This window comes from Falco biarmicus, chromosome 8 (assembly GCF_023638135.1).
Source record: "Falco biarmicus isolate bFalBia1 chromosome 8, bFalBia1.pri, whole genome shotgun sequence".
Lineage (NCBI taxonomy): Eukaryota > Metazoa > Chordata > Aves > Falconiformes > Falconidae > Falco > Falco biarmicus.
In genome coordinates, this window is record NC_079295.1 from 26,742,892 (window position 1) to 26,752,750 (window position 9,859).

General features: G+C 52.4%; 1 protein-coding gene across 3 annotated transcripts; it reads left to right on the forward strand.

The window, feature by feature from the left end:
* The first annotated feature begins 28 nt into the window (after positions 1-28).
* On the forward strand, positions 29-5,974 carry RNF25 (ring finger protein 25). Of its 3 annotated transcripts, none has more exons than XM_056350135.1 (10): positions 29-114; positions 222-296; positions 375-477; positions 572-639; positions 1,328-1,397; positions 1,524-1,595; positions 2,338-2,478; positions 3,280-3,369; positions 3,897-4,031; positions 4,157-5,974. In XM_056350135.1, the coding sequence occupies exons 1-10, from the start codon at positions 77-79 to the stop codon at positions 4,880-4,882; spliced, it is 1,518 nt and encodes a 505-aa protein (XP_056206110.1). In that variant the 5' UTR covers positions 29-76; the 3' UTR covers positions 4,883-5,974. The 3 variants fall into 3 exon arrangements, with proteins under 3 accessions (XP_056206110.1, XP_056206112.1, XP_056206111.1); XM_056350136.1 differs by having other exon boundaries at positions 30-114; positions 3,897-4,028; XM_056350137.1 differs by lacking the exon at positions 3,280-3,369.
* Positions 5,975-9,859: the final 3,885 nt, after the last annotated feature.

Genomic DNA, 9,859 nt, shown 5'->3' on the forward strand with positions numbered 1-9,859 from the left:
CGCCGCGGCGTCGCCTAGCAACCCCTCCCCGCGCGTGCGCCCTCGCCGAGCTTCCGGTTCCGGGGCGCGCGGGAACATGGCGGCGGCCGGTGAGGAGGAGGAGACGACGGACTGGTAACATTCTCCCCTCCTCCACCCTTCCCCTGCCCCGGTGCCCCGCACCAACAGCCTAGCGGGGCTGGCGGCGCTGCTGCCGCCTGACCGCAGCCCGGTTTCCGCAGGGCGCTGCCGCCGGAGGTGGAGGTGCTGGAGTCCATCTACCTGGAGGAGCTGCGGGTGACGCGGGGCCACGACAGGTACGTACCGCGGCCCGCACCCCCCCCGGGCCCGGCTCGGCTCCGCTCCGCCGCCCCTCACCTCGGCCTGCCCCGCAGGTGGGAGCCCTGGGAGATCAGCATCACCCTGCACCCCGCCACGGCCCAGGACCAGGACTCCCAGTACGTCCGCTTCACTCTGGTGCTGTCTGTGCCCCCCCAGGTAGGCTGTCGGCCCCCCGCGCCCCCCGTTGTCCCCACCCTGGGCCTCTCTGCCTTCCTTGTTGTGCTTTGTGTGTTTCTCCTTCTTTTCCTAGTATCCCGATAAAGCTCCAGAAATCTCAATCAGAAACCCGCGGGGGCTGTCAGATGAGCAAATTCAAAAGTGAGTGCTGAGAGGGTGGGGAGAGGGTGATCCTTCGCTTTGGAGATCCAGGAGGCAGAACCAGTGAAAAAGCTTTTCAGATTCACGTGGCTCCCCATGTCTGGTTAACAGTCAGATACAGGTCCTTAAGTCACCTTGTCTTAAATGTTATAGGAGCCGCTGGTGCTGAGTTTGACGCTGAGGGGCCCACTTGATGGTTGTTCCCCTGTGGTCCCGTTGAAATGTAATCTAAATCCTCTGGGCCTTTGAAGCTGTTGGTCCTGCTTTGACAGAGGTGGGACTGAACAAAGTCCTTGGGCAGCCTGTTATTGCATTTGTGCTCCTGTCCTTGGTGCAGCAGAGTGTGTGCAGAAAGACACTGGTACCCGCCAGCAGCACAAGAGTAGCAAAGCTCCCACCAGACCTGCTCAGGGTCTGCCATCAGATAAACAAAACCTGAGATTCACCAAAACCAAAGGTTGCTGGGTGAGCTCAAGTAAGGCAGTGAGGACAAAGGCTTCCAGTACACCAGCTTGTAGGGAGCCAGGAGAGCACGTGAATATGTATGTGCCCATCCCCTGCTGCAGGCAAAGCCGGAAGGCCAATGCTCTCTTTCTTCCTTTTTTCATCGTGGTGGGGTAGCAGGTATGTGGGACAGTGAAAAGGTGGGGCTAAATTTGTGTTAAGTATTTCTGATGCTTTGCTGTAGGATCTCCCAGACTCTTATAAGCATTGCTGAAGCCAGGCTGGGAACAGAAGTGCTCTACGAACTGATCGAGGTGAGAGCTCAGGGAGGTTGAGGGTGACGAACCACAGACACTGGTCCCTGACTGCCCAAGAGGTGGGACAGCCCTGAGCCTGTGGGCAGGCCAGTAAGTAAAATGTTTGCTTTAATGCTTCTGCAGAAGGGGAAGGAGATTCTCACTGACAATAACATTCCTCATGGCCAGTGTGTGATCTGCCTCTATGGATTCCAGGTAGGTGTGTCTCCTGGCCCCACAAGTGGGCTGGGAAGTGAGGCAAGAGAACAGGGAGCCTGTGGCTCAAAGCTTGGGATGCCAGCCTGGGACCGGGGTGTGCCTCAGCTGTACCCCCTTCGTCTGTAGGTGATACTACTGAGCATGAACCTTGCTGAGGCAATGTGTGCTGCTCTCCTTGTCAGCCTGAAGATAACCATCTACAGAAACTGGGTGTAGGGACAGCAAATGATGCCAGAGCATCTCATCTGCGAAGGAGTGGGTGGGGTGTGGGTATAGTTGCTGGTGCATCTCAGCTTCCCTGTGTTGGTGAGACCTCACCTGGAGTTCAACAAACCTGTGTTCGGGAGGGACTGAAACACATCTGTGCAGGTGTTGATGTCTCTGAAGACAGGGGAGCTTGCTTTGCCTGGGCTGCAAGGAGAGGCAGTGCCTACCTAGGAAGAGCACATCAGGTGGGAAGATTGCTGCTTACCCAGGAACACATGCAGAGAAACCGTCCAGAAAAACTTTGCATCTTGACATTAGGAGTATTTCTAACACTTGGAACAGGGAGCAGTATCCCAGTAAGAGCTGAGGAATTAGAGATGAAGCCCAGCAGAAGATGTTATGTGGCTCTGCCAGCAGTAGCACTAGTTCCCCACTGCCAGTACTGACATGGGAGTAAAAACCCACCTCAGCTGCGGAGGCTACACAACCCTGTGCTCGGAAACCTTTTAAAGCTGCCCTTTCTCCTCCACAGGAAAGAGAAGCCTTCACCAAGACCAAGTGCTACCACTACTTCCACTCTCACTGCCTGGCCCGCTATGCCCAGCACATGGAGGAGGAGATCCTCATGCAGCAGGAGGAGAGAGACCAGCACCTGGTGCCATCCCCCAAACAGGTATTAGGCCCTGGGCTCTCTCTCCTGGCTACCTACAGAGGCCCTCATGGCATCTCTGTCACCCACTCTGGGACATGGAGCAAGGGTTAGCGTGACCCAGCAGCACAGTCAATGTTGTGCCTGCCCTGAGAAGCAAAGTGAGGATTAGACCAAGTGATCTCCAAGGGCCCTTTCCGAGCAAAATTACCCCATGAGTTTTTTAGTACTTTAACAGTTGGTTTATTGGATCTCTGGATCAGAGTCTGCTGTGTGAGGGGGCAGGGGAGAGTTGCGTTTTTTGACTTCTGGAACCAAAAGAATTAGGAAAGAGAGCTCCTTCTCTAGTTTTTGAACTGCAGGGGTTTGCAGCAGGATAAATGTGATGACCTGTGTTCTGGGGTGATAAAATCTGCCTGAGCAAGTGTTGGAACAGTTGTCAGCCACAGAGCAAATAGCGCAGCTGAGCATGAAACAAGTCAAAAGCTCCTTCCTGCAAAACCCTTACAAAGAGGTGCTGCCTAGATGACATGCTCCACTTTGGAGTGGAGAAAAATAGATCCTAGACTAAGGAGGACTGAAGCCATATGTGCTAACAGAGGAGGTTTGGAGCACAAATACCAGCATGCCTTATGGTGGAGACGCCTTCCATAGCAGTTTTTGAGACACCAGGCTGTTTTCATGCTGCCAGAACCCTCATGGTCTTCCCTACCCTGGCAGAAGTGTGAATAAGGCCACCCTGTTCCACTTCCCGGCTGGTGTTATCCAGCAGCATGTGAGCTGGGTCACAGCCAGGGTTTGGTATCACCTCTTGCCTCCCTTCAGGAAGTCGGTGTGCAGTGCCCTGTCTGCCGGGAGACCCTGGTCTACGATCTCTGTGCTCTGAAGGCGGCACCACCCCCGCAGCACCCGCTGGTAAGAGATGAGGGGCTCACCTGTGCAGCCGTGCCTGGTTGCTGGCTAGCTTCGACTGGGACATTATAATGCATGAATGAGTGCATGCTCTCAGGTCCTCCTAGATGGCCCATCCAGAGGGCAGTTCACAAAACCTAGCAGGGTTTCTCCTGACTTTGATGTGTCCACGAAGAGCAGGCTTAGTTGTATAGCCCTGAGTCTTGAGCAGATGTGCTAGGGAAGAGGTGATTCTGCCATGGGGCGTACTCACTGGGATATCACCAGGGTCAGGAGAGTGACCTGATTGTAGCTGCTCTGCATCTTGCTCCACAGCAGGGTGTCCCAAGGTAGTCACTGCAGGAACAGTGGGTCTGCATCTAGGGATTTCACGTGCATCTGTAGGCCTGGCCAAATGTGGCAAAGGGAAGCAGGTTGCCTGGGCGCTGTATGATCAAAGGAGCATTTGGGGAGCAGCCCTTAGTGCTGCCAGCTGCCTGTCCTTGATAGATGTTGAGAGTCCTTAACCCACCTTGCTTTCTGCTACTCAGGAGCCATACAGGCCAGATGCCAAGACACTGCAGCACCAGGAGGAACTACGCTTAATTTTCAAGAAACAGCAAGAGAAAGGGGGCATCATTGACCCTGAAGCAGAGAGGAACCGTTACTTCATCAGCCTCCAGGTGGTATGGCACTGGGGACAGAGAGCTGGCAAGGGGGGCCCTGGACTGCAGGACTGAGCACTGTCATCTGCTGTGGGACATCTGCTGTGACCCTGTCCCTTTCTTCACTGGTGACTTCTTTCTTTCAGCCTCCAGCTGCTGTTGATCCAGGCCAAGCAGCCACTGCCTCTGAAATGCCGGTGAGCGCAAGTGCTGTGAACGTGCCCCAGCTGCCCAGTCAAGCCTCAGCTACAGAGCCAGCCGGGGTGCTGGAGACCAGGGCAGAGCCCAGGCGGCCCGAGAGGCCTTCTGTGCCCAGACAGCAACAGAGCAAGAGGGAGAAGCACAGAGGGGAGAGGCCAGCCCCCAGAGGCCAGGGCAGGCAGTCATGCAGTGGCTTGCAGGAACCGGCAGAGGAAGCCTGTCATCCGCTCCATGGCTCCAGGGGGGCCAGAGGCTTCAGCCAGAGACCAGAGCGGAGACTTGGTGGGAGACACAGCCAGGAGTTTCCAAAGCCTCACAACAGAAGCAGGGCTGCTGCTTTGGCTGAAAGAAAGGAGTTGTGTCCTGAAGATCCCTCACCAGTAACTGAAGCAGCGGACTTGAAAGCAGAGCACCGTGATGTGGAGAGATGGTCCCCGGAGGAGGGGGCTGAGGCCCAGGGCAGGGAGATGGAAAACCTGGCATTCAACCGCAGTGAGCACAGAGCAGCTCCCAGCTGGCAGGGCCACCACAGGCCCTGGGACTGCGGGAGGTGGGAGAGGTCCAGAGTCCAGGAGCGTGGTTCCTACCCCAGAGCGCCAAGAGGGCGAGGAGCGTTCAGGCCCAGTGGACAACGAGAAGCCCATCTCCTTGAGAAGGAGAGTGGCTCCTAGCAGGAGTGGGGAGTGGCTGAGCTGGGGGAGGGAAGAGCTGTTTATGGGGGGAACAGTAAAGGCTTTGGTGGAGCAGTAGCAAGCAGGCACCGTACCCCTTGGGAGGAAGAAGGCAGTTGGCATGTGGCACAGCTTGGGACAGGCAGTGTCTCCAAGGTATGTGCATAGTAGAGCATCCTGGCATGAATGACTGGCTGTCACCAGCATTGGAGAAGCTGACTCCTGACAGATCACGTCAACCTCGGTCTCAGAGGACCCAGGGGACAAAGGAAGCCTTGACTGGGGACCCGCAGCCATCATCCCTGTTTGTGAGCGACCAAGAAACATGCACACCTATAGAGCAAATGGAATGAGCCCCGTGCGGTGCTAAGGCAGAGCCAGAGTTGTGGCAGGACCTTTCCTGGAAGCCAGCATCCCAGTGGAGCCGTGGTAGTGCCAAGCGATGAGGCTGTACCAGGACAGCAGTCTGGAGCTCAGCTTGCTATGTCGCCCATCCCTTCTCAGCATACCTTCTCAACTGCTGTCCCTGTCCCTTGAAGACAACATTCCTTCTCCTGCAGCCCTGACCACTGTTCAGCTGATGGGCTTGGCCAGGCAAGTTCCTTTGGATGACAGGACATTTCCCAGTCCCAGCCAGGAGACCTAAATTAAGCTTAAGTCAACACGTTGGCAGGTCAGGGCTGTCTGGTGACTGAGGCTTTGGGTTGGCTCCTATTCCCCCAGGAAGCCTGAATTTAGGTGGAGCTCCTGCACTGTCCTTCAGCTGCTTTCACGCAGGCAGAAGCTGATAGGGGAGACCTGGGAAGAGCACTCTGCTTTGTGACATGTATCTCTTGGGATCCCCCTCTAAGGCCAGGCTGTATCTTGGAGCTTCCAGCAGCCTGAAGACATGCCCTAGTACTTTGGATACTCTTACCCTCCTTTCCTTAAGCTGATCTTGCCTCAAAGAAATGAGGATTTGGGTTTACCTTGGTGCCAATCCTGCTGCTGCTGCTTCACGGATTTAAACAGCGTCCCACTTCAGAGCTGTGAACAGGTGATCCCAAACCTCTGAAGTGGGACACTGCTATTAAATTAATTCATTGAGTCTTCTCCATGCCTGCTCCCTTTGTTTTCTTTGCACTCTTGCTCCTCTTCTTTGCTGTTTGGAGCAAAGACATTGATCCCTCATACTGCTTGCTCCCCTCCCTGCTCCCTACATCCAGAGCCGGGGCAGAGACCTTCCCCTGGCACTCCTGGGTGGCTGGCAGGAGGTCTTCCCAGTCCCTGCTTTGCCTGGCTCACTGTAAGCTGTCTGGCTCACCCGGACAGCTGATTCTTTCACACTTGTTCGTGCCTTTTGCCCCCACCTCTCTTTTGGCCACACATGTGTTGTTACTGTTTTCTTTCTCCTGCTAAATGCAAAAATGGCCATGCCTCCAGGGACTTGACAGAGCTTTGTGTGAGGTGCCTCAGAAGCCAAGGGCTGCATGCTGGTCAGGAGGGCATTTGTGCTGCATCTGCCTGGCTGATCCTTTGGCACATGAAGGGTGCACAAAAGCTCTTTTGAGTGGGTCCTCCTCACCTGCTGCCCCATTCTGTCCATGCCCAGCCTGGTCCTGAAGGGGCTTGTTTAACCTGCTGCCCAAGAACCTTATGTGCTTAAATTTCCATCATGGGCCTATTTTCAACCCTAATGCTCTAAAAGCATTTTTTGCCCTCCTTGCTCTGAGCCTACACTACCTGTCCTGGGCTTGGGGATCCGAGGGTTGTGGGAAACCTCGGCTGGTCCGAGGGATCGGAATGCGAGCTTAACATTAGCCTTGAACAGATACCCGTGTATCCTTGAAGAGCCTGGGAAAGACCTGAGAAGAGCTGAGTCAACAAGATAAGGAACCTCCAGATGCGCATGTACGAGAAGTGTATCAAAGATGTAGCAAAGAAAAGGCCATCCAGTCATGAACTGATGGTCTGTGAGTGAACCCATCGTGTATAGACACCTGTTCTTAAGAAATACTTAAAAAGGCTTGTTAGAACAATAAACGGGGGCCTTTGGCCTTTTGGCTTTTGTGCACAATTCTTTGTGTGTCGTGGTCCGTCTCAACAGCGCCACCTGGTGACCCCGACGCGATCACAGCACTGGCACTGCGCGGGCGGCGGGCGGCCCGCGGGGACGGAGCCCAGCACGGCAGAGCAGCGGGCAGAGCTGCCGGAGCCGGCTTTGGAAGAGACACCTGGATAAGGTGAGCTGCTGGGAACATGGGTACTTCATTAAGTAAGGAAGAGACTATTATCGTTACTATGTGGAAAATGATTTTGCAAAAACGAGGAGTTCAGTTGGAGGAGTTGTTATTGCGAAAAATGTTACGGAGTAAAAGAACAAGGATATGAAACAAATCTTTTAGTGTTTCTACTTGGAAAGAGTTAGGCGATAAACTGACTGTGCCACACGGGGGGAAGTGGGGGCAAAGACTGCAGCATTTTTAACGACATGGCGTCTGCTTTATGAAACTTTGAAAGACTTTAAAGTGCAGCGAGATCAGACAGGGCACTGCTTCAGCTTCTAATACCACGCAAAGTCTTGTACCCCCCCGTGCCGCTTCCTTCAAAGGAAGAGACTCAGAGAAATGCACAAATTATGGACGCTAAGGGGACAACGGGGGATGTAATGTTGGAAGGAGAAAAGATTGTAGGTTCTGGAGCACACCCTAAAACCCATGAACCGCGAAGGAGGGTGAAGCTTTGGGAGGACTCTGGTGATGAGATGTACACAAAAAGCTTTCTGACAGCTGGTGATAAAACTTATAAAACATCTGCAGAGCTGTTAAATGAGCCAGAATCAGTTGACTCCAATAATTCAATTCCAGTAGAGCCATCGGCTCCACCATCTCCTCTTTCAGATGAAGGAGTAACTCTGTATCCTCCACTCCCAGGTGGAGGGCCTGATGATTGGGATAATCCGATGAATAGGGGTGGGGAGAGAAAGAATGAACAGGGCCAGAAAGCAAAACAACAATTGGAGAAACCTCTTGGGGGTCCCTCTTGTAGAAAGATGCTGCAGTCATGTGATTTACCTCCTGTATGTATTACTGTTTGTCCATATAATCCTCTAACTTTTTGGCAGAAGGTAAAAGCACAGGCTTTGCAGGAAGTGAATTGGGATTTATCTGAGGTGATAGACATCTCAATGTCAGAGCCTGCTGCCGACACTTCTGTAACAATGGCATCTCCTGTTGCAAGGGGGGACCCAGCACAAGGGATAATGAACGAACACAAAGCATGTTCATGGAAGGTAATCCAAGATTTGCAGAAATGTGTAGCACAATATGGTCTGAATTCTCCAGCGACTCTTCAATTAATTAGACTATTAACTATGGAAGAAATTACACCTTATTATATTGCTATGTTAGTGCAGGTCATGTTTCAACCGGAGCAATATGCTGTTTTTAAAACAATATGGGTGCAGAAGGCTGATGCCCAAGCACTTAGAAATGTACAGTTTCCACAAGATGATGTGCACTTTGGTAATGGTTCAGATGTGCTAACAGGAACAGGACGGTTTTCTAATCCACAACGTCAGGCACAGTAGCATCTATTGATTTTAGAACAGGTTAAGGCTGTGGGTATTGAAGCCTTAATACAGATGGCCGAATTAGCTGAACCAAAAATATCCAAATATACCATGATTCAACAGGGGGCTAGAGAACCATTTTTGCAGTTGGTCGAAAAGTTGCAAGCTGCAGTGGAAAAACAAGTATTTGATGGGAATTTAAGGACTGTGTTAGTAATTCGTGAGAGACAATGCAAATGCCAATTGCCAAAAAATTATTGAGGCGTTGCCAGGGGACCCCACCCAGGACACGATGATACAGGCTTGTGCCAAAGTGGGATCTGTAGAGCATAAAGTGGTGACCCTGGCCACAACCATGACTGCTTTGAAAACAAAAGACGAGAAATGCTTTAGTTGCTGCCAGAGTGGGCACATTAAAGTAGCATGTTCTAATGAAAATAAAAAGGGTGGCACGGGTAGAGCAGCAGGAGCAGCAGTGGTTACATGTCATAAATGTGGAAAAAACGGTCATTTTGCAAAGACCGTGCATTTGCATTTTGCAAAGTGTCAGTCTAAATTTCACTTAAATGGCCAGCCCTTGCCACAGGGGAACGGCAAGAAGAGTGCGAGGGGTTGTGCGAAGACACAAGTGCCTGCCACATCAGCAAACAATCCATTTCTCGGCCATCCTCAAACACGAGCCTTTGTGACTGGTTATCAGGGAAAACCAGTGGATCAGCCGGCACTATCCACTGCCGACACAGTAACTATAACAACACACAGGGTACATAAAGTCCTCTTGGATACTTGGGGACCTACTGGGGAAGGGCTAAGTGCATTATGAATTGGACCGTCAAGTGCTACTGTACAAGGATTTATGGTACATGTAGGAGTCATTGATGCTCACTATGAGGGACAAATCTGTGCTATGGTTCAACACTCACTCCACTGTTACAATAGACAAAGGCACTCGCATTGCTCAACTTGTACCTTTTATGAGTTGTGTTCCTAGGACTGAACAGGTCACCCAGGGCACTGGAGGGTTTGGATCCACTGGACAACTGCAAGTGTTTTGGACACAGACACTGTCTGACAGTCGGCCACAAATGGTGTGTGCGCTGTCTATGGATCAGGCATCACCAACATCGTTGAAGGTAACTGGACTATTGGATACAGGTGCAGATGTCACTATTATTTCTCAGTGAGACTGGCCTTCCTCTTGGCCTGTCATCTCCACCACCCAAGGAGTTGTGGGCTTGGGGGGAATTGCCACTGGTCTCATAGCAGAGAAACCAGTACTTATCACCAACCCAGAAGGGCAAAAGGCTACTGTTCGACCTTATGTGGCTGTGGCCCTTCTAAATTTATGGGGAAGAGACTGTTTGTCACAATGAGGTGTTCGGATAACTACGGATTTTCAGTAGGGGTCACTGTGTTGCAGGGCATGA

Coding starts and splice junctions, on each gene's coding strand:
- RNF25 (XM_056350135.1), top strand. CDS start 77: ATGGCGGCGGCCGGTGAGGAGGAGGAGACGACGGACTG. Junction 115..221: donor GAGGAGGAGACGACGGACTG/GTAACATTCTCC, acceptor CGGTTTCCGCAG/GGCGCTGCCGCCGGAGGTGG. Junction 297..374: donor GTGACGCGGGGCCACGACAG/GTACGTACCGCG, acceptor CCTGCCCCGCAG/GTGGGAGCCCTGGGAGATCA.